Source organism: Bolinopsis microptera, chromosome 8, assembly GCF_026151205.1.
Source record: "Bolinopsis microptera isolate Bmic1 chromosome 8, MBARI_Bmic_1.0, whole genome shotgun sequence".
Lineage (NCBI taxonomy): Eukaryota > Metazoa > Ctenophora > Tentaculata > Lobata > Bolinopsidae > Bolinopsis > Bolinopsis microptera.
This window is the reverse complement of record NC_087079.1, coordinates 8,137,595-8,161,801: the sequence shown is the minus strand read 5'-3', so window position 1 is coordinate 8,161,801 and position 24,207 is coordinate 8,137,595. Positions and strand designations below refer to the sequence as shown.

Below are 24,207 nucleotides of genomic sequence, written 5' to 3'. Positions count from 1 at the left end.
TATGCATGTTTATATAGGAGTTACTGAGCAACACATGGCCTAAAATCCTTACTCTTCGAGAAATTTGCCAAAAACCATTTTGGGCGTGGTGCTGAGCCCATTTTCGATAGGATCGTGATAGAGTCTTTAGACAGGGTGCAAAAGAACCGCAATTAGCATATTTATATATGACTTACGAAGAAACAGATGCCTTAAAGTGCTTACTTTTTCAGTTATTGGCGAAAAACTGATTTCCGGTTCCAGAAATCATGCAAAAGTATGGGTATCTTGTAAATTGGGCTATGAAGGCCCTACAGATTTTTGAATGATTGCAAATTGTGCAGAATGGCCATGTTTATATACAACTTATGAAGCAACATGTACCCTAAAACACTTATTTTTCGAGTTATTTAGGGGAGAAATATTGTATTATGTCCATTTTTACCTGTAAAATACAGTCTCACGAGCTCTTCTGTGCGCGCAAGGGACTTTATGACGTCATCGCCAAAATAATACAAACGCTAATTACACGCGTTAGAGAGCAGTTAGAGATTTAGGAATTTCGATTCGTTGCTCAGTTTGCTATTTGTCACAATCTGTCAAAATATGAGGATAACTTTTTTTTGAGTTAACTGGTCCTTTAAAAGAAAGCACAAATATAACAAGCGTAATGTTTTCTCTCTTTGGATCATAAATTCAGGATCCTGTTACTTTGTTACATTTAAGTAGCAACGTATCATTACTACTAAGTATTAACCTAATATTTATAATTGAAAATAGCTAGACTTTCTACTTACAACGACAAAGTTACAAACATGCCTTTTGACTCTATATTATAGCTACTACTCTAAAATTTAAATATGTACATTAACTCAAGAAATTTAACGATTTTCTTCATCCAAAACTGCAAAGTCACACTCGCTAAGGTGATATAAAAAATAGTGAACGTCATGACCAGTGGCAGTAGTCTTCAAGTTCAATAATCGAACAAATTCAATCGTCTCAATGTCTGTCTCTTTGTCAACATTTCATGTTTAAGGCAACAAAAATGGTCATCTTAAAACTCATCCGAAAAGTCTTGCTTTTTAATTTCAGTCAGATCACCAAGCTCATCATCTCACTTTAGGAGTTGAGCTAAGAACAGGATCAACCCTCACCAACCCCAGAACTTCCTCGATCTTGTAGTTTAGTTGTCGTATCACGTGGCTAGTGTCACGTGTGTTCTCCTTGTCTGTTACCGCGGCGGTTACGATCCGAGACCAGCTCTGTATCTGAGAGGGGTTATTTGTTAACACTACAGATATCAAGGAATGATGGAATAGTCAGCAAAAATAAAAATTTTTATAAATAGTTGAGAAATGGCGAAAATTAATTCCCCTCGCCGTATTCGTAAACCTTATCAACATCAAAAAATGTTTGAAATAAAATTATAGGACAAACGTAGTAACCAACCTCATTTAGCTTTGGAAATAGGTTTTCAGGTGATGTGACTCCAGAAAGGAGGAATTGCACAGATTCTGTAGCGGAGTCTTGAATCGTAAATACTCTAGAAATATCGTCTTTCTGAAGTAAAATACTCGTTAAATATGTAAAGAAATTCTATTCCCACTATGATGTTATAATAATCAATAATATGTAGTTGAACTGATGAGTGCTGTCGTCAAACAACGAATTGTTTTTTTTAGATCCAATATTTTTGCTATACGGATACCACGCAGTGAATGGTGAATAAACACAAAAATTCAAACCTTAGCCCTGAGAATTGCCGACAACTTGGCCACATTGTCCTTTAGCTTCCTCGGTTGACGAACAGATGGACTAACAGACAGGGTGAGAGTTGAAGAGAGCCCCTCAGTTGTATCATCAATCAGTTGCTGGAGGTAAACCTGAACTCCCAGCAGTAACTTCTCCCGCATTGTTTCAGAGATGTCCCCTGAAAACATTTATGTTAAAACCACCGCCCACATCAATACTTATTTTGACAAGGACCCATTAATTTCAATCCTCTTCTTAATCGAAATTAGGGTGAACAAAACGACAAGTTAACTTCTCAAATACCTTGGCTGGTATCAATGGAGCTTCCAGAAGAGTTGTAATCACTAGTAACGTCCAGGTCTATATTTCTAGGACTGAGAATGCTATGTCTATTAGGAGTGCTGGTAGCTGGTAAGGAGGTCCGTTCAGCTGCTTGACTCTTTCCTGAAAAACATGATAAGATTACGATACTATTCAATTTTAACATGTTTTCGTTCAGAAATCGTATTTTAGAGAGGACTTTTATTCCAAATTAAATTTCAGCGTCCAGAACCTCTAATCTTTGTAGGTACGTGCATATTTAAAATTTGAATTGAAGTGAACAACAGCAGATCATGGGCCCAGGGGCAGACGTTCGTTAAATTTCGTGACCAGTTGTTGCGGCTAGTTACCCAGTCTTAGCTTCAAAATCTCACCAGAGGTTGCGTTAAATTCCCTAATAAAATGTACACTATGATCATCTGTTCATGTTTGTTAACTGTGAACTAGACACGCCCAGCAAATGACCAGGTGGCTAGTGACCTAAGTTACTGGCAGAGAGACTGGATCGTCAAGCTCAGCTCTTTGCTCGGATTTGAGTGTTAATCTCATGAAGTTACGGCACCTCACAGAAATTGTAGCTAAATACATTTTCGTTGACAATAAATTAAGCGTCACAGACATTCAATTTGCAAATTTCCGTTCGATTTTCACTGTTTTTCGATCTGTCTCTCCCTATAATTACGTGGCGATAGACAGCGCAATTTTGGAGACATCTTTATGCGCATCAAACATACAATTTTGGATGGAGATGAAGATATCAAAAAATGCTCAAGGAATTCTAGTTCTTCCTTAACTTCCTAGGATACCCCTTCAGTGCATACTGTAAACATAGTACTATAGGATTGCGATCCAGCTTGAAACTTTATTCATTTGCCAAGATTTACTCTCTTTTGTATTCTATATCGATAGTATTAAAACTTAAAAGTCGCTGCATTATCAACTTGCCATCTGATAATATTAATAATGAACTTTTTGGGGATTGTTCAATATGTGCTTTTCCCAATTATTTTAAAAGGTGACTATATTTTCCGATTTTTTTGATGTTACGCCATAAAAAACGTTTGACCTTATTTTTTATTATAGCGATTTGTTAAAAAACCAACACCATTTCAAGGATGAAAGTTTTAGTCCTGGTTGTTATCGTTGGAGCCGCCTTGGCTGCGAACAACAACAATAACAACAACAATAATAACAACAACAATAACAACAACAATAACAACAACGGCAATAACAACTATTGGAATTGTAACCCATGGAGCAACAGCTGGGGTCAGGAAGTTGTAGAGTTAGCTGAGCGTCAATTGGCTAACAACAATAACAACAACAATAACAACAACAATAACAACAGCAACAACAACAACAACAACAATAACAACTTCAACAACCCTCACTATGCCAACTGGTTCTGTGGCAACTGCTACAATAATAACAACAACAACAACAACTACTGCCCTAAAAGTAAGTTAATAAATTCATTGAGCCAATTTGTCCCTAAATGAATGTAGATTTTTTTCACTAACTCGATTTTAATTCTTTTTTATGAATTGATGAAATAACGTTAGCTAGAGAATCGTCAGGTCACCGAGAATTTTTTTCCCTACTCTTGCCGAAGGCAAAAAGATCGTAGGGAATAAGTAATCGGGTTTGGATATATGAGGTGGCCCGACGGTCCTACGTTGACGACAAAAGTCTGCTCCTTCGCAATATAGACCACTCTCCTATAACTATGTGTATAAAAGGAGTCTATTTTGCGCGCGCGACGCCTGTTATGTGTTAATTAATTACAGGCATAGCAACCAGTTTTTGGTGCTTGACGACTGTTACACAGGTTTCCATCGGGTTACAATTCACTCTTATTCATTAATATAGCATATTAGTCATCAGAGCGGATCAATCATCAATGTAAGTGTTATTTTGGTGAAACAAGCTTAATAAATTACCGAGTGATAAAATTCAGCAAGTCGAAACAAATTAAATTATGATATCAGCTGATAAACTCGTTGCTGATTACTTAATATATATTACTTATAACAGTTGATCGACACTTCATGGTAAAATTTAAAAAGCGAAAACATAGTTGACAAAAGATGTTACTTTACATTTACATTCAAGGAGCAACTAAGATCAAGATTGCGGTATGCTTTTAAAGAATCCTATATAAAATCAAAGGCTCGATAGTCGATAGTCGATGGTGCTGTAGATGTAAGCATCAAAAGCATTAGTTTATGTTATATACAAATAATAACTAAGATGAGACAGAATAGTTGATTACAGTCAATAAAGTTGGCATACGATGCAATAATATGACGTGACATCTTGTGAGCTCGGCTAGTATATATGAAACATTTGTCATGGAGTTGTAGAGGGAGTTATGTGCCTCGCCGGGCTAAAGTAGTGGATGACCTTGCTGTACGGCAAGTTAAACAAGGATCTGAAACTACTAGGTTCCGTACAGACTCAACTCTGCACCCGTGTCAATATGTTCATTATATGCAAGCCTCTTGATTTATGATACTCATCGTTAACACAAAACAAAACCGCGCAAAAATGAAATGATCTACAACCAAACCACATACAGATCGACATTCGACGGCGACACTTCAGATGCGCGCAGAATTTTACAAGTTCTGCACGCCTAATATAATATAAACGATTATCGCGTGCGCCAAACACCACTGTGGGATACAATAAGGGGTCGTTCACATATTACGTAATCATTTTTTGGAACAGTTTTACCCCCCCCCCCTCCGTAATCAGTTTTACACAAAGCTATTGTGTCGAAATTACACTAGCGTAATCATTCGGAAACCCCCCCCCTCAGCTGATTACGTAATATGTGAACGACCCCTTAAGTAGAACAAATACATTGTAGGCAGTAGGGAAATTTGATCGTGCGTGGTGTTACCGCGGCGAAATTCTTGTTGCATTAAATCCTTTTAATTAAATTGTTAACCATAAATTGATAAATTCATTGAGATTCTCACTATCGATCAGTCTAATAAAGGGTGTTTCTGTTAAAGTTAGAACTGAGAGCTCGGTTGCTAATGACAGGGTGGCATTTACTCATGACAATTTTCTAAGCTTCTCAGATAACAGAAAGGTGTTTGCCGTCTTTCGATGTTGGTGCAGCTACTTATTTTGTTAACATCATAAGCATTAGTTAAACTCCATTTACAGCCTTTAGAAAGCTAAAGCGCACTTGAATATCGTAATTACATAATTACATAATAACATAATTACACCAAGAAAATCACAATTACCTACCCATAAGAGATCAAAACAAGTTGCGGTTCATTTGGTTGGGCATGTAACCCGGAATCTAGAAACAGTTACTGTATCGGAGTGTGGAATGTTTGTGACGGTGTATGGAACTGTCCCGGAGGAACTGATGAACAGGGCTGTTACAACTAGAGGTAGGAGGGGTGGTGATATTACGGCAGCTGATAAACGTCGACACAAAATATTTCCTTGTATTTGAGTAGATTAGTCACGTTTGTCAGGCTGTCTCAGTGTAATCACATGACCCACCCAAAAGGGGAGACCTGTAATCACAAGACAGTCTCTGTTTTTTTTTCCGTTCAGAAATTCACTAATTGAAAATCATACCTGAAGTCTTAAACTTTTCCGAAAAAAAAATAAGTGAAAAAATGTCGCCAGATTTAAGAGCTGTCATGTGATTACACTGGTGATTTCACCATCCCTCTCGCCTTTTGGTTGGGACAGTGATGAATACTGTGCGTGTTTCAGGAGGCTAACACACGCAACATTTACTAACCAACCTTTTTATTTATGGATCAAAACTTGGGCTCTTTTCTTTAAACGTTCCCATATATTTGTACTGCACTACCCAACGATTAACAAGAATCTCATCATCTCAATAAAGCGCAGTAATATTACAAAATCCCTCATTTCAGTGCCATGTGGAAGATTTGGGTTCAAGTGCGGTTCATTGAGCTTCTGTATTCCAATCTGGAGGGCTTGTGACGGCTACACCCACTGCCCTAACGGAGCAGACGAGAGTGGGTGCCCGGTTATTAGGAAGACATGCAAAGCTTGGTAACTCACCATGGAACCCCCTTCTGAGTGGACATTTTGATAAGATGGTTTTTGTTCTGTGTTGGACTTGGTAGCGAGTTTAATAGACTTCTGCGCTTATTTCTGATGAATTTACGTTTTTCATTTTTAAAGGGGAATATGTTTAGGGCGCTAGGATTTGAGTAGGATTTTAGTAAATAGTAGCAGACCCAACCTTGATGTCTCTTAATGTTGCTCATATTGAAAGAAAACTTATGTCATGGCACTATGTAGTCACATTATAGCACAGAGTTTTAATATAAGCTTAAATGTTTACCAGTCGTTTAAACATTTAGTTACTGAGTTGGATTCAAATGTAACAATAAATAACAAAAGCTAAAAGGAAATGCTGACCCTCGGTTGGAGGAACTGCAGAGGATGAGTCCACCAGAGCTGCTCCACACATCTGACCAGCATGGTAAACCACCTCCAATAACAGCCCCTGTGCTCGACTCAGATCCGCTTCATGAATGTTTCTTCCTTCGATCGACCGCTGAAAATATAAGGCGGGTTAAGAAATGAGCTTTTAACAAAGATGAATAAATAAGGTTTCTTTAACTCAAATATTAAAAAACCACAAAATCAGTCCAAACCGGATTTAAAACTTTCCACATTCCAAAATCCACACAATCTTATTACCTGCACGATTCTCTTAACAGCAGACAGGACATCCTGTACTGCGTGGGTTAGTTTGAAGTTAGGTTTAGTGTGTTGGGTCCAGGAGGCAGCATCACGGTACAGACATGTCAGATGGTGGGTTAGTTTGGGTACCAGACTCACCTCCTCTGAGAAGGAGAAGTGTTACGTGAGGATTGCTGTTATATGGCCCTATATAATTGTCTAAGCCATTAAGCCAATTAAAAAACACGCCACGGAAAATGTAGGTTAAAATTTCAATCAGGAACTTAAAGTAAATCGCTTCAATATAAATTATACGATTAGGTATTTAAATGGAGTTCTGACTCACTGTCAGCGATGGAGGAGAGAGTGTAGCTGACAGCTCTGACACTTTCTAACAAGGTGTCGCAGAGAGTGTTACCAGAGAAGGTGTTACACATTTGAGGTGTTGTTGTCAGTAGGAGGTGTAGTTGTGATAAGCAGTCTCCGTAACGGTCTCCGCCTCTTGATTTGCAACCTGATGTGATGAGAAACTTAGTTAAATTGAGCAAGTTAGAAACATTTAGTTCAATAAACTAAAGTTAGTTTTATAAACAAAAAAGTTAAATGAGTAACAAAAAGATTGTTCTGACAAGACATATCGCTACTTTTTCAAAGCCACGATTTTTTAACTGTTTAACAATATCATCCTAGTTTAACAATATTGTCCCAGTGTAAGAATATGTCAGTGTAACAATAACATCATCTACTTACTCCTAGGGGTGCTGATAAAAGAGGTGGCACTCAGGAAACTCTCGGAAGCGCTAGAAGAAAGCTTAGTCTCGGAGATAATGCTCGCCTCGTCTGAGAGCATGCTGAGGTCCTTCTCCCACTCTTCCTCACACCCGAATATTCCTGACATGTCCTTACCCTCTATTGGCACCACCGAGTTCTGAGGAGATATTACGAGATTAAATACAATACTGAAGCGAATGAAAATACTCTGCTATACGACGTACGTGCAATATTGGCGAGTAAATGTCATCAAAACTTTAGACTAAATAAGGATCAGAACAGCCGCCAAACCTTGCAGAAAGCAGCTGGCTGATCTGTAAGAGTGTCAATTATCACAAGATTACTAAACGTACCTGACACAAGGCCTGATAATAAGCCTTCAACCCTTCAACTCGCTCACAAAACGTCTCAAAGCTCCAAACAATCGCTCTGTTATTCGTCAAGTCAGCAGCTCTGATGAACACGTCTGATCTGTTGTCCATGGAGACGGTCTCTCGCGTGAAGACGATGTTTCGTTTGATGAGCTTACAGAGCTCGCCTGCTTCCTTCATTTTTAGGTACATGTTGAAGGTTTCGTCGCTGAGCAAGGAATCACAGGAGTCGAGGTATGTTGAGATTTGTAGGTTCTTGTCTTGTTTAGGTACCCGTCCTTCCTGTGAAAAAAATCAACATTTCACTTTTCATATTTAAGCTAAAATTTCACTCTCTGAAGTCGTTGGCCGATGAAATTCGCAAATTTTCAAGGTTTATTTATAGATAAATTAGACTACAAATTCCAAAACAATCTAGAGAATGCCTTATAAGACTAACAAGACTAACAAGACTACTGACCATGATGCGGTCTCGGAGCTGCCCAGAGAGGAGGACTAGTCTCTCCACACAGTCCTCACCTCCGTCTGAAGAAGAAGACACCGTGGTGACACTAGACTGGCGTCGGGAGCTTAACCGGCGAGTGTTTGCTGCTTGACCCTGCGGGAGAGAGGAGCGGGTTAGAGGGTTAGGAGTGGGTTACAGGGTTAGGAGTGATTTAGAGGGTTAGGAGCGGGTTAGGAGTGGGTTAGAGGGTTAGGAGTGATTTAGAGGGTTAGGAGCGGGTTAGAGGGTTAGGAGTGGGTTAGAGGGTTAGGAGCGGGTTAGAGGGTTAGGAGCGGGTTAGAGGGTTAGGAGCAGGTTAGAGGGTTAGGAGCGGGTTAGAGGGTTAGGAGCGGGTTAGAGGGTTAGGAGCGGGTTAGAGGGTTAGGAGCGGGTTAGAGGGTTAGGAGCAGGTGAGAGGGTTAGGAGCGGGTTAGAGGATTAGGAGCAGGTTAGAGGGTTAGGAGCGGGTTAGAGGGTTAGGAGCAGGTTAGAGGGTTAGGAGCGGGTGAGAGGGTTAGGAGCGGGTTAGAGGGTTAGAAGCAGGTTAGAGGGTTAGGAGCAGGTGAGAGGGTTAGGAGCGGGTTAGAGGGTTAGGAGCGGGTTAGAGGGTTAGGAGCGGGTGAGAGGGTTAGGAGCGGGTTAGAGGGTTAGGAGCGGGTTAGAGGGTTAGGAGTGGGTGAGAGGGTTAGGAGCGGGTTAGAGTGTCATATATTTAAGCTTATTTGGTTTTCAAGTATATCTCTAATATTTAGTATTTTGTGTGTTCACATCCTATGATATAATGAAGTTCACGTTATGATTTTGGAAGAATGAAAAGTGGACTGAAGTAGTTCTACGCTCAGAAGATTAACTGAGATTAGCAGTTATAAGATCCTGAAAATCTTCTAGTGAGTTTTGGATTTTGTCTAAAAATGGACAAAGTTCTGCAGGCCGTTAACCACTAACGGCAAATGTTGTGGGATTCAACAGTTTCTTACTGACAAGGAAGACTCTTAATATAATTAATTAAACATGAAAGCTATAAGTGCTTTTGACAAACAATAAAGCGCTGGTATTCGCCTGAATTTTGAAACTATGAATTGAATGTTCTACTTCTTGACTGCATATCTTACTTGAAGAGAAATGAGAATCATAAGAAGGGTTGATATATTTAGATGGAGGTAGCAGAATCATACGTTTCCTCAATATGTTCCAACTCCAACAGGAACAAGCCAGGAAGATGACGATGAAAGAAAGTACGAGAAGAACGTAGAAGTATGGAAACTTGTTTAACATTTCCCTGATGTTTAGTTCTCCAGCCATATTCTCATCTCATGTTAACCAAGGCCCTGTTTTAGCAACAAGTTGAAAGCCGTGGAAATTTCGGATTTTTCTTTAAATTAAAGGTAGTCAAAACCGATAGTTAATCATTAGTTCGCAAAATTAAGTTCATTGACTGACGACTGATTAGAATTATCAAATTCAAAGAAAACCATGTTTTACAGATTTTTGGAAAATGTCGGAAAAATTGATTTTGAATTGATATAAGCAACAAATCGATGAGAAAAATTATTCAATGCTGGCATTATTATTACGCATTTATTAATATACGGACATTATAATAACGCAGGAAAAGATATGACTCATAATTCAGGTATTTTATAGCTTATAATCAATTAAAAAAAGCCAACTACCAGCCTACCGCTTACAAACTCATTAAATGGTAAACTTTCAAACAGCATCAGCACGACAATTTCAATTATATCGTGCGGTGAAATTAACCGTGAAGGTGCAAATAATAATGTGTGTCTAATAATGGAAGTCTCCGGCACCACCAATATAGCCAGAGCCCATTACTCAATTAAAAAGGTCACGTGTGGTTAGTCACGTGGTAACGCCATGGTAACGCGTGGTCAAGCCACGTGTAACACCATATTTAAGTGGTTTAAGACGAGGTTTTCAAGAAATTCAAAACAGTCCGACAGAAAGAAAAAGAGTAGCCGGTTAAAAAGCTGGTGTTGCTGCTCACACAGTCACATCAGCCAGAAGCTCATGTAAGAATAGGATCAATAATTATATAGAGGAAAGCGTAAATTAACCAGTGCTATCGAAAGTAGAGCTATGCATATTCAATCACTAATTGAAACGGCACAGAGAAGTGCTACAACATAATGTATTTTCCGTAAGTATGTTAATGTTAATGTTATGTGTGTCGTCAAAATCATGTTTAATACCAAACATGTATTACTCCGAATTAGTGAATCCGAATCTTCCTACTTTCCTAAAGAATCTTCGTCAATTGTCAGGAATCACTGATGCCAGATTGAATATCATCTTGCCCCAGATTTTAATCACTGATGAGGTCGGGACCAAAGCCATAGTGTATTCTGGCCGCCTCAGGGAACCACGACCTCAGGCACCAGTCATTCAATGAAGAATGAAGATGTTATGAAGATCTCAGGAAAGAATGGTTTTATTATGCTTAAATTTTAGCACGGACGCGGAGGGTTTCATAAGTATTGTAATAGGGAATTCAGGGTTTGAACCCTTTGAAGTCTCTTTATCAATTGGTTTGGTTTAAAAATTAGGTCCGGAAAAAACCCTGGAAAATGTAAATTTCCTTTATATCTATAAATAAGTTTTTAAGGTGTTTTCCTTTATTTATGTGTGATCCCTTAAAATTCTAGCGAATGGTTTAGATGTGGCACGACTAAAGACATAATTATGATAAAAACAGTCGTTTTAACAGTTGACGTCTACTCTACGGATAGAAGGAGCATAATTCAGTGCTAAAGTGTTTTCCTTTACTTTAAGATCCCTTAAAGCTGTAGTATATACAATAGTCTATTGTATAGACTATACAATAGTCTATTGTATAGTCTATACAATAGCGAATTGTTTAGGTGTGGCACACAGTGGACGTCTATTCGACGGATAGAAGGAGCATAATTCAATGTTCAACATGTTCAACATGTTTAACATGGGCAGCTGCCGGCTGCATCAATGATGCGTGTTTTACTTCTCTTCCCTTATCTTACTGCTTTAACTGTATTTGCAATTTACATTCATAAATTATATATTATATAATAATATTATACTATGAAGAACCAGATATACCTGTTGAATTATTAAACAACATCTGCCATTGTATTGATTGACTAAGCCGCGACATTTGGCCAAAGAAGAATAATGCATGTCAGACACCACGAAGGCCTGGTAATTCTGTACCGGTGCATTAGTGCCTATGATTCAACACCTGCCTCTTATACTATATTCTCTCCTATGATGGTTAACATTAAGAACGTATGCGTATTATGAAGTCTATGCCACTCATTGACCTAACCTTTTTACTTTACTCTGGAATCCGCATTTATGTTATATGGTTGTACCTATTATTCAAATTCACGTTCCCATATCAATATCTAGTATCTACTTATTGCACGTTAGTTTTTACTTAATTTATATTTTGCTGATAAATCACCCTTCGATTTTTCATTTAACGTTGGAAAGATGGTCTTATTTCGATCGAATGCTAAGATTTAGAAACAAAAATGTTGACCCATATTGCGCTAATTTCAATCTTTACCCTAATTGAAAGGGTTTATAAGGTTTTGAAGCTTCTTATAAGTCTATTACACCATGCTATAAGCGGTACTTGGAAATATAGGTAACAGCAAGTAGCAACGCACCCATCGCCAGATTACAGGAACGAACAGACTAAATTCTGGTTTCAAGGACATAAAGTCCAAAAAACTAATCACCCCGGTAATTAGGCATAAGTAACAAAGTAACCTGGGTTTAGTAGCAACGTCTGGGTTGTGGCAGCGACCAGCGTACGTACAACTGATCCGTTCATGTAATTGTGATTTAACGCACCATGTTGCTCCCCTTGAGTGCCTTTAGCACGTTTCACCTTGATACCTTGGTGCGAGGGCCACACTATTAGCACGAGGTCACGTACAATTTGAGCAACAGCTCACGTTCTTTCCAAACACGCTTTCTTGTCTCTTGTCTCGCGACCATTAACATAAAGTGTGGTATTAGTTATCTTAAAGTTCAAACTACATTTCCGCGTTCATTTAAAATAAATTTTCCAGAACCTTTTAGATATTATGCCCGTAGTAACTGTGCGTTGTGTTTGATTAATAATTATTTCTCAGGACTGAAATAGTGAAATGTCATGCCGTCATGGCCGAGTTTTATCTGCATGGTTAATGTTATCTTCACTGTTCTCGCTATTTCTATTCCTGGTAAGTCTTAAGTAGTTTCCAGGATAAATGGCTACAATTTCTGTGTTCGACCATGATTAGATATTTAGGGATGTAAAATGTCATTTAATTTAATTAGTAATTACTCAACTCTACCAAAAATAACCCTGGTCCAGTCTTCTCATCCCTGTAGGATATTTAACCAGACTCTTTGTTAAAAGAGATAACAATAGCTAATTTCCCACACTAGGATGGGAGGCCCGAAAGAGAACGAATTTTGATTTTCCTGGATACGGTAACCCGATATTACTTTCACAGTCTCTTCAAATTGGAGACGTGATAGTAATTTCAGGAAGAAACTTAGATCCCCACAAGAAGTTGACGAATAAGAACAACTTTCAGGTTTGGGAGGTTTCTATTTCAAAGGATCCAAAAATTAGTTGATTAAATTCATGGTCGAATTTTTAAGTGATTTAGAAATTTGGTTTTATTTCCTGGATTGGGCAATTCGTCGAATATATGGATTTTACAAATTTATCAAATACTTCTCTTTTCGATTATATTGATTTTTTGCATGTTCACCTGTTTTATCCAAAGTCCCTACAAAACAGGTGTTAAAAAAGGATCGGAGAAACGCAGTGTTTAACTACGGCTTAAGGTTTCACGAAAATAACTTGATCCTTAATACAATGAGAAATAAAGTGTGGGGAGCGGAGTTAAAGTTCCCACTTTATATAAAATCCAATGTTACCTTCTCGCTCAAGGTGGAAATAGGTAAAATTCAAACTTTGACTTATTGACGTTAGTGAATATTTTCGGCTTGGTTCTATATTTAAACTTGGACAGTCGATTCTTTCTAATCCTGTGATTTTTACCGTTGAAACCCTCTCTATTCTTTAAGCAACAATTCTTGGTAAAAAGTTTAGAAAGTTTCCTGAAAACTATTTTCAGGACAGCAATTTTACATTGTGCACCTTGATGATAAACTCATATCAGACGGCGACCTTCCCATCAACAGAAAAGGTAAACTTGAGCTGAGCGAGTTCGAATGCTAAATATTGCTACTTGCGTAAACATAGGATTTAAAATTACGCTGGCGGTAAAATTATTTCAATTTACGATCTTGGTCTAATAAATTCTGATATAAAAAGTAAGTGAAATAGCCAGGGATATTTCAGGAGTGGAGTACAACACAGGGACACATCTACTTTTCTTAGAATCAGGAGATACAGGGATGGTTTGGGGAGATAATAATTATGTGGAAAGAACGGTCCCTCAAGGAATAGGTACGTATCACGTGATATCACTTCGGCTTTGGACTAGAAAAACACGTGATCTCACCCATTCCAAACTTGGACTCATAGACAATTCATTCACAAATCACAATGCAGTATAATAATGGTAACAATGAGCAATATGATAAAGCATTTAGAAAACATATTGCATGGGCAAGTCTGAGAACACAGTCAGATCTGTCATCTGAGATGATCAGAACTTGAATTAACTCAGATATCTTATTGAACAAACACTATCGATTTGAGTTTGAGCGGGCGAGTATAACGTTAAAAACGTCAACGAATAACAAAAAAAGTGCGAAATTTTAAAATGAGAGGCGAAATCATTCTCTTTAATCAAATATAATTGCGCTGTAAAAAAATGATTTATCTATTTATTCATTTAAATTAAACTAAATCCGTACCTCAATGATGGCCTGCCCAGCCTCCAGTTCACAAGTCATCTCCGATATCTTATTCCTGGCTTTATCCAACTCTCTGCTCAGTGATTCGTTCTCTGTCATCAGCTTCATGTGCTTCTGGTTATTTACTCTGAAATTTTATTGTTTAAATCCGTGTTTGTTTTTAACTTTTTGTTCCGAAGAGGAAAGTTTTTTAGGAGAGCCGTTCAGACTTGGGCACTTTATTGTGTAAGCTATTTAGTTATATTGTATACAATATCTTTGCCGCATAGAAGCGCGGTAGTAAATACTATGTTTCGTTTCGTTTCGTTATAGAAATTGCTGGATTTCTGGGATGATCTTTAAAAACTGTGATTTGGATCAAAAATGAACCAACTCACGAGTTGATGAGTTCTGTTTTAGCAAACTCGTAGTCTGCCACGTTCCGTAGTTTATTTTCCGGTAAAACAACAGTCCCACCAGGTGCTGTGAACCTGTTCGTAATTAAAAATGTTGAAACATTGAATATTAGCACTCTCATTATGCAGCTATGTTTAAAAAATAGCATGTTATAGTGCCGTTTTTGTTAAGTGTTGATAATCTTAATCGATAATCTTATATCTATTTCATTTTTATAGCTAGATTATAAGTATAATTAGCAGTTATTATGAAGATTTCCGGGTTTATAATTACTTAACTATAAATACGGGAAACTGTGATCAAATGAACCTGAAATAGTGGCCACCTCCGAAGATAACCCTGTCTCCGTGGTTCAAGGTAATTTCACCGATCAAAAGCTGCCCGTTGACAAAGACAGTCGCCTCTGATTCCCACTGTTTCAAGAAAACTCTCCCTTCGCAGTTTTCTAGCTTGCTGTGGAAAAATAAAAATGAATTTCAAAACAGTTGCTGTAGCCGAGTCAATATATTATCGCTACATAAGAAAAAACAAGCTAATTCCTTAGTTTTGCTATAGAAAATCGAGTTGACTCGTTTTAGAGGAAGAAGCTTACCAGTGGATTGGGTGTATAAGAACGTCGGACAGATAAATGTCGACAGTGTCTGGGACTTGGGAACTTCCTACCAGGAGCATACCCTGAAAACAATTAAATTAATATTATCAATGACAGCCACCATTAGCAATTGTCAACTATCGATAACAATCGTTCACTATTAATCAATAACATATAGATTATATAGATCAGTTAATAAGTAAAATTAGTTTGCAAATTTATGGACTGATAAACAATCATCCCACAAGTTAAGTTTTCCAACTTATTTCTAAATAAAGTATTCAATGTCACGTGTCACGCACCTCTGGAATGTCAATGGACAGATACTCCCCCTCCTGGGGGTCCTCATTCAGATTAACCAGACAAGGTGCTCTGTGCTGTGTACCAGCCCTGATTACGGGAACTATGTTTGTGCACGTGCACACTGGGATCACAGTCGGCGCGCTCGTGCACGTGCACGTGGGCTGAGTGGGAGGGTAGCTACTCATAGTTATATCAGTCATACTGGTCATTAGCTCTACTCGGTCTTCTTCGTTAACTGATTCACCTGAGGGATGCGAAATATAAAATTTCATTCACTTCCTAGAATTCTTTATATTATATAAGGAATTCTTTCTCTTATTAACTCTTAACAAAGCTTTTGTGGAGTCGCCAAAAACTAATAAGAGCACCAGATGGGTCAGATAAATGTATAATATCATCAGCCAGCTTTCGTCTAGACTTGTCATTTATCAGTAATAGTAGTAGGAGGTAAGTAAAGGTAAGTAGTGAGGTAAGTAGGAGGTAAGTAAAGGTAAGTAGTGAGGTAAGTAAACTAACCGCTTCTCCACCGTAGTAACTCTGAGTTACATTTCTCGTACATGTGCTTGATTCTGTCGTATCTCTTCTTCAGCTCGTCGTGTGACAGCTCTATGTTGGGTGTTACCACGTTCTTGATCTTCTTCGCTCTAAAACAAATGGTCGTTATTTAAAAAAGTGGGGATATACGTTTAAAATTCGCAGTTTAAAGTTTGAGCAAAAAGTTGTGAGTATTATTGGTTAATTGCACTTACCGAGTCCCAAAAGCAAGAGTAGACTTAGTTTCGCTCTCATTGGTAGCATCCATTGACATACAGATTACTATTGTAGTTCTGGAATTACCACCTGAAATTTAAATTCACATTAACATAACTTAACCTGTTACCTGACGACCACACCCTCTGCTCAACTGGCATATGGGCAATTCTCATAAAAAGCGTCACAAGTCACTAATAGAAATTTTTTCCTCCAATTTCTATAAAAGTTATATCATGCGTTAGCTTATAAAGATCTCTATTGGACACCATTGTAGTGTCAGCAGTTTGCAGACTTTTTAGCTGCTAAATTGACCAATCAGTGTTTGTTTGTTTGGGGACTGGTTTGTAAGCCAGCCAATGTTTACGAATATAATATTAATAACTTTATTACATAATCATAAATATATATCATAAATAGATCAAATCTGAAACACAAATTTGCACGCAGTTAATAAATTTATTAAAAAAGAAAATGAAAAAAAAAGTTTATTGATAAAAACAAAATATGGAGCACTCTGTGCTTCCAACAGCCTTTCAGACTCGCGCTAAGTTTGTTAGGGACTGATTTAGGATATCGTAGATAATGCTATGCCATGCCATTAGTTTGGATATGTAGTGTTTGTGATTGTTGAAATAAATTAATTACGGTTTGTGCTGATAGGAAAATAGTGATAGTGGGGAATGTGGCAGTGTAAATATGGACCTGGAATTTAGGATGTGTGGCTTATCCATTAATATTAGTTGCCGCTAGTCTGTGATCAGTTTGTTCTGGTTTTTTTGTGTGCAAATATATATTCATAGTTTATTTTTGTAATATTATATAATATATAGTACTTAATAATAACCATATGACTAATAACTGATTTACTAATTAACTAATTAACTAATTCACTAAACTGATATAATGACCGTTGTGTCCAGTAACTTTCAGACACGTTGTGACCTTCTTAGACCTGGAATATTATGTAATAAGAAACTGGGCCACGTGTCATCGTCATTTTCACTCTGCAGGTTCAAGAGCATGCGTTTTGTAGCCGATTTAAAAAGGTTTATGGAAAAAAGTGTTGGTAGGGTGCTTACATTTGCATTTACAGCATAAATTGAGAGTAAAGGTCCTTTGAAGAACATCGAAGATCTGAAATGTGTGGTGTTGTACTCGGCTAACCAGGATGCTGCAGTCACGTGATCTGAGTTTGCAGTGGGTGCATTTTCTGGGATAGTCATACAGATTTGTTGAGGGACTGAGCTGCGGAAATGTTTGATTCGGTGCATGAGAATTAGTGTGTTTTTTACAATAACACTGTGCACCGTGAGTATACCATTGTTATTGAAAAATTGTTTTGTGTGTTCTGGCAGTCGACCGTCTTTGTAAAAGTAATTAATGTGACCTGGCATTACTGCCCTGATACCCTGTTTTTGTCGTGAGAAGAGTGATTCAATGTGATTTTTTGCTGCAAACCCCCATACAATTGAACAGAAGTTTAAATGCGATTGAACAAAACTTTGATATATCTGTAGCCTTATTTGAATCGATAGGTGACGTTTTATTTTATACATAATTCCTACATACCGCATCATTTTTGATCTAACAGCTGCTATATGCTTAGACCATGTTAGTTTATCATCCATTATAACGCCAAGGAACCGTGCTTCCCTTTTACGTTCTAATTGTGTGTCTGCAATATGAATATTTGGAGTATTATCAGTATTTCTAACACCGAAAAGCATATAGCAGGTCTTTTTTAGATTAAGTGCAAGTCCATTACAGTCAACCCAGCGTACAAACTCGTGGGAGAATTGGTTGAATTTTTGTATAACATCGTTTGCATTTTTGCCTTTTATTATGATGTTTGCATCATCAGCGTAGAGTATAAACTTTATCATACTGTTGATATTTGGCATATCATTGATGTAGATTAGGAATAACAAAGGTCCCATAATACTGCCCTGTGGAACTCCGTATGTAATAGGTTTAAGAGCTGATTTAATACCATTCAAACATACATATTGCTGACGTGTGCTCAGGTAGGATTTAAACCATTGCAAAGCTTGCCCACGGATTCCATAGTGCTGGAGTTTGTCAATCAATACATCATGAGACAAAACGTCAAAAGCTTTACTAAAGTCGACTAGGAGTAATAGAGCAACTTCCTTTTTGGCAAGGGAATTCAGAATCGTGTGTTGAGCATCCAAAAGAGCATGCTCACAGGATCGGCCTGGCCGGAAGCCATATTGCCCTTCAAAGAGCGAGCCTTTCTTGTCAAGGAAGTCCATTACTCTATTATGCATAAGTTTTTCATACAATTTGGAAAAGGTGCACAGCAAAGATATGGGTCGATAGTTAGTGGCGTCGGATTTGCTGCCTCCTTTGTGAATTGGTATAACTTTAGCTATTTTGAGAGATGATGGGAAGATACCTTGACTAAATGATGTGTTAATGATTATGGACAAGACTTTACAGAAGGAGGGGCAGTCTTTTACCATTTTTAGGGGTTCAATTTTAGTGTCTTGAGTGGATTTATTCTTAAGCTTGCTAATAATTTGTTCAACTTCACTTTCGGTAGTTGGTCTTACGAACATAGACTGCGAAGCTGGGCTGCTAAGGTAATGTTTAAAACCCCCTGGATCGAATACAGTACGCGCGCTGATCGCATCTTTGATTTTTGTGGCAATGTTGGAGAAGTAAGAGTTAAAGTGCTCAGCTACATCACTGTCACTATTTATGATATTTCCGTCGGCGTTTTGGAGTTTAATTTTGTTATGAGATTTAGATTTTCTGCCAAGTAGAGTGTTGATCAGCTGCCATTGTTTCTTTGAACAATCTTTATACTTATCAAATTGTGTTTTGTAGTATTTGTCTTTTGCCTTATTGACGTGCTTGTCGCAGAATGCCTTATGCTTTTTGTAAGCCTTGTAGTTTTCCTCCGTTGGGTCCACTATTTTGGCATGGAATAATTTGTTTTTACGAGCACATGCAATTTCAAGCCAGGGTAGCATAAAAGGTTTGGGGTCCTGCCTTTCACATTTGCGGCGCACATGATTGGTTTTCACTGGGTATGCCTCATCATAATGCTGACCGTATATTTCAATAAATTTGTTATATTGTTCATCAGCACAATTTTCACGTGTGACTTCCTCCCACATTTCGGATCCAATTAATTCTATAAATTTAAGGTTGTTCGACTCGTTAAACATACGTTTTTCAACATTCATTCCATGGTCGACTCTGTGTCGTTTGTTTCTGCTCCCTGCAATGTGGCTGTATTGCCCAAGTGAGATAGTAACAAGAGTGGCTAGATGATCAGACAGGTCAACAGTAAGAACATTGCAGCTGTGTGTGTGTTGTACATTATTGCTGTAAACATGATCTATAAGAGTGGCACTGTGATCAGTGATACGTGTGGGACGTGAGACTAGCTGAAAGAAACCGTATTTGGTCATAGTTTCAATCAAATTTTGACAGTGTTTGTCAGTATCATAATGTGTAAGATCTACATTGAAGTCACCGACTAATATAGTATGTTTTCTCGAGTGCCTTTCCATGCCGTGTAATAGGGAGTCAATGAGTTTGTTAAAATTATCAGGATTTTTTGATGCTGGTGACCGATATATATTGACGATTATCTTTGTTTTGTTAAAGCCTTTGCAGTTATGGAGTTTTACCAACATGAATTCACCACTCTTGTCTGTCACATCAAAGTTTTGGGGAAAGAATTTTTCAATATTTTCAGACTCGCATACGCGCGTATTGATATAAATTGCTAAACCCCCACCACGACCAGAACTACGTATTGGATCTCGTAACAGTGGTTCATAAAATCCCTCAAGCACTAGGTCATTAATACCATTAGGAAGCTTATCCTGCAAGAGATTAGTCTCGTTAAAACAAAGGACATCATACTTCGAGTACGTGAATATATCTTCTCTTAATTTGTTTACATTGGGTGTCCGTCCGTGACGTTTTTGTCACGTCCGTGACGGGTTACGGACAGGACAAAATAAGAATAGTCACGTCCGTGACTGGTCACGGACAGGACAAAATAAGAATAGTCACGTCCGTGACTTGTCACGGACAGGACAGGATAAGAATAGTCACGTCCGTAATGCATCACGGACAGGACAATTCTTATTTTGTCCCGTCTGTATGCACTTTTAGAGTAGCTGAAATCTAAAAACTGTATGTAATTTATGTATGTGATACATACTGATAAATACTTTTCACGTACACAGTAGGGTAGGATGGGGTAACTTGGAACATGGGGTAACTTGGAACAGCCTGGGGTAACTTGGAACAGCCTGGGGTAACTTTTAACGGCACTAGGTAACTTTGAACACAAAATTTAATCGATTTTGGCAACCTTGAACACCATTCACCTCCCTCCTACATTCCACAAATGAGTGTTATAGTTGTTACATTGTACATAGATGTGATAATTCCATTTCCTATCCGGTTAAATTCCATGTTTCTATGTTTTGTTCCTCGCTTTAAAAGCTTTTTGCACTTTTGTACCATAGATATTGTGTTATCATAGCACTTTGTGACTTGCCACTTTAGGGGTTCTGAATCTTTGAATTTGTATTCCCAAATGATTATTGAGGTTTTAGTATACCTGATAGAATCAATTGGAACACTCTAATTGAGGTATCAAGGAAGTTCTAATGCTTGAATTCAATTAGAAACTCTAAAAAAAGTGTCACAGACACGACAAAATAAGCCATAGTCACGCCCGTGATGCATCACAGACGTGACAGAATAAGACATTGTCACGTCCGTGACTCATTTTCAGGCGTCACGGACAGGAAAAAGTGCTGACACCTCTGAAAAAAGCCTGTTTTTTAATTAATTATCTAAATTGATAATCAGTTTTTAAGTTATTCATGTTAAAAGTGATATGATGACACAGTAGATTTCAAACGTTTATCAGTCAATTGGTGCTTGAATCAACGTTTTGTTATTTACTGAAATGAAATGATATGAGATTGAAAATTCGAGGGAGTAAATGACGCTTTTTATGAGAATTGCCCATATATGTTTTTAATAATTTAAAAAAAATCTGACAGATCGTTTTTTTTTTTTTTTTTTTTTAAATGAGGAACCTGCCAAACCCCAGGACACCAGGAGGATACCACCGGCAAAGCGGCTAATAGTACCCTCCGGTCTGTGTTGTACCGAAGAAGCTGAGTTAATCGATCATGACTCGGCTTACCAGCCAAGAGGCAAAATCTGAGCGGCACCAAGGGTTCAGAGAGTGTCATTTCAGCTTCTCCGGTGCTGGATGCCCTGGGGTTTCACATGCGCCGTAGCAAAATAAATATAAAAACACACGCACACAATTTTTTTTATTCTTTTAGATAATACGTCGAATAAAGTCAGTGGATATAGAGTAATAAATTGCACATAAGATGGAGAGAAAAAGGAGAGATACTACTGGTTTTAAATGTGAGTCTATATCAATACTAGTAGTGGAGATAACTCCACTAGCTACAACTTGTGAAATAAAGGGTAAAGGTAAGGCACGGCTGAATTTTCGAGAAAATAAATAAACAAGAGTGTATAGTGGAACCAGAACTTTGGGTATAAAATGGTCATCAAGGTATAACGTCTTTAAGGCACCGTATAATATCCGGTTTTTCACCTAATAAGAAAAGCTTAAGATGTTTAAGATATCGCTCCCAGAATAGGGGTTCCTTGTTCTGGAAACTCCTTCCAATAAACCAACAGCAAACCGAATTTATGAAGTTAACACTTTTATCTCTGTGATTTAAGCAAATCAAATAGTGACGATATGGATTATGGGTCGTCATAATTTGCGTCAATATTCGATCTAATAAACAGATTTACTCCCTGTAGGAAAGAGCTTGTGGCTGGACAGTCAATAAATATGTGAGAGATAGTTTCGAGGTTGTGATTACATAACGAGCAATTTGGACTATCTTTTTCAATCTTCATTTTATATCTCATGTACCGACAAGTACTAATCCGGTGAAGGAGCTTATATTGGTACTGAATAAGTTTGAAGTTATTTGAGAAAGAAGTAAAAATATCCGTAAAAATACTAATCCAATCAATATCCGTTAAGGAGAGGTTAGCACTCCAGTTCCTCATTGGAGGAAGGGTGCTGGGATCTAAACGCTTAGACATGGTATCTCGAATGTTTCTACCTTTGATAGTGAGAGGAGTATCTCTAGAGTTGGGGGTATTCCTACCTCTCCAAAAGCGAAGTGAAAGTTGGGTATCGATAAATGTAATGTTACTTGTAAACGTATCGGTATTATTAAATCGACGTATTCCCAATTTTATACTCGCATATTGAGTCGAAGAGATTATACTACTTGTTTGGCCCCACTTTCTCAGAAATTGCTGGAAACTTAAGAGGTTACCTTCCTCTGAAACGAAATCAGAAAGATAGATGATATTTCTATCAATAAGAATATCGTTCCAGAGCTTGGAGCCAATGTCCGTTATTACGTCGCTTCCCCACACACAGTGGTTGACTGTACTCTTACTTGACTGTGAAGAAATAGACTTCCAAAGCTTATAATGGCGAAGTAGGTTAAAGGTAAAACCAGTATTCTTTAATGTGAGACAGTTTTTTATACACACAGTTGGTATATTTGGGTGTAAAAGCTGATTGATGATAATATTTTTCCAGGCATGTTGGAAATTAGGATCGATAACTTTTCCTATAAGTGACACTTTTAAACCTATAATAAAATCGTTAGTATAGAAGAGACCTAGACCCCCACATTCACGAGGAGAAGTAACAATATCACGTTTCAACTTATCCCTCTTACAACCCCACAAGAAGTGAAAAATCATAGTGTCTATTTTACTGATGACAGATCGTTATTAAAAACTGACCAAGGCTGTGCTGAAGGACCCTAGTGAGTTTGCTGTCCCGGTACGGGATATGTCCCTGTCCCTCCGACAGAGCTGAAATGACCTTCCCCAAACACATTAGGGACGTGTTGATCTTCTTAGCTTCGTCTAGGGTCATACCTTGTGCGTTCGTCTTGGAAGTCTGGGGTGGAGTGTAAGTCAGAGTGCTTTACTAATTACCAATTACTATCCATACTAACATGTTACAATCATGGTTACCCCGTTAAATTGTAAACCCAAATCGTTTGAGATTTTCAACATTTTTATAAAAATGGTGATCAGAATGAGCTTTATAATTGATCAACAATTTTGGGATCCCAAGATTCCTTACAACGAAACGATTATCAAACCTTTTCACTGCCAGCCAGATCAACCAGATACAGCTTTGAGGAGAGTTTCTGTTGCGTGGTAGTGTTACATTGGTTCACAGTGATCTGAAACACGCTGTGCGACCTCGAACTGTGCTCGTTCATGTCTGAAACATTGCTCCTTTATAATGTGTCCCGAAATTGTAAGTTATACCACAGATCCAGGGAAACTTAGAGTTTTATTTTTAAGATACATCGTAATCATTAAAATGTTTAGATAGATTAAGTCCTGTGGCTAAAGTTTCTGCCTTACTTAAAATCCTTAACAGTCACATCAGAAAGTGTACAATTTCCCCACTTCGCAACAATTTCCTAAAATTCAATCAACTCACTACCTGAAACTATCTACGAAGCCTCGAATCATCACAACCACAGCGGATTCTATGAATTGAATCAAAACCTCTAAAATAACTTCCAAATAAGGTATAATTACACAAACTCGCCCTACATTACAATATCATTCTCTACCACCACCCTCAACTTACGAGGCGGCTACAGAGCACAATAGTCGTACAGTGCACAGTGCACACTTGCACTAGTCGTAAAGTGCACAGTGCACACTTGCACTAGTCGTAAAGTGCACAGTGCACACTTGCACTAGTCGTATAGTGTACAGTGCACACTTGCACTAGTCGTATAGTGCACACAACAGTT

At 37.9% G+C, this 24,207-nt stretch overlaps 2 protein-coding genes across 2 annotated transcripts in view; one reads left to right on the top strand and one right to left on the bottom strand.

Moving 5' to 3' along the window:
• Positions 1-631: 631 nt before the first annotated feature.
• Positions 632-24,207, bottom strand: part of LOC134819956 (kinesin-like protein KIF14) — a 33,363-nt gene continuing 9,787 nt past the window's right edge. The window contains exons 7-25 of the mRNA XM_063830119.1: positions 23,536-23,660; positions 23,168-23,327; positions 16,303-16,393; positions 16,070-16,197; positions 15,553-15,797; positions 15,251-15,333; positions 14,968-15,111; positions 14,640-14,732; positions 14,263-14,389; positions 8,353-8,490; positions 7,875-8,174; positions 7,501-7,678; positions 7,097-7,264; positions 6,769-6,914; positions 6,484-6,622; positions 2,038-2,178; positions 1,728-1,912; positions 1,432-1,542; positions 632-1,250 (exon numbers count right to left, since the gene is read on the bottom strand). Of these exons, the coding sequence (XP_063686189.1) occupies positions 1,092-1,250; positions 1,432-1,542; positions 1,728-1,912; positions 2,038-2,178; positions 6,484-6,622; positions 6,769-6,914; positions 7,097-7,264; positions 7,501-7,678; positions 7,875-8,174; positions 8,353-8,490; positions 14,263-14,389; positions 14,640-14,732; positions 14,968-15,111; positions 15,251-15,333; positions 15,553-15,797; positions 16,070-16,197; positions 16,303-16,393; positions 23,168-23,327; positions 23,536-23,660 (2,861 nt within the window). The 3' untranslated portion in view covers positions 632-1,091. The remainder of the gene's footprint in view (positions 1,251-1,431; positions 1,543-1,727; positions 1,913-2,037; positions 2,179-6,483; positions 6,623-6,768; positions 6,915-7,096; positions 7,265-7,500; positions 7,679-7,874; positions 8,175-8,352; positions 8,491-14,262; positions 14,390-14,639; positions 14,733-14,967; positions 15,112-15,250; positions 15,334-15,552; positions 15,798-16,069; positions 16,198-16,302; positions 16,394-23,167; positions 23,328-23,535; positions 23,661-24,207) is intronic.
• LOC134819772 (uncharacterized) lies at positions 3,174-6,221 on the top strand. Its single transcript, XM_063829912.1, has 3 exons — positions 3,174-3,513; positions 5,327-5,468; positions 5,970-6,221. Exons 1-3 carry the CDS (start codon positions 3,448-3,450, stop codon positions 6,113-6,115), a joined length of 354 nt encoding a protein of 117 aa, XP_063685982.1. The 5' UTR covers positions 3,174-3,447; the 3' UTR covers positions 6,116-6,221.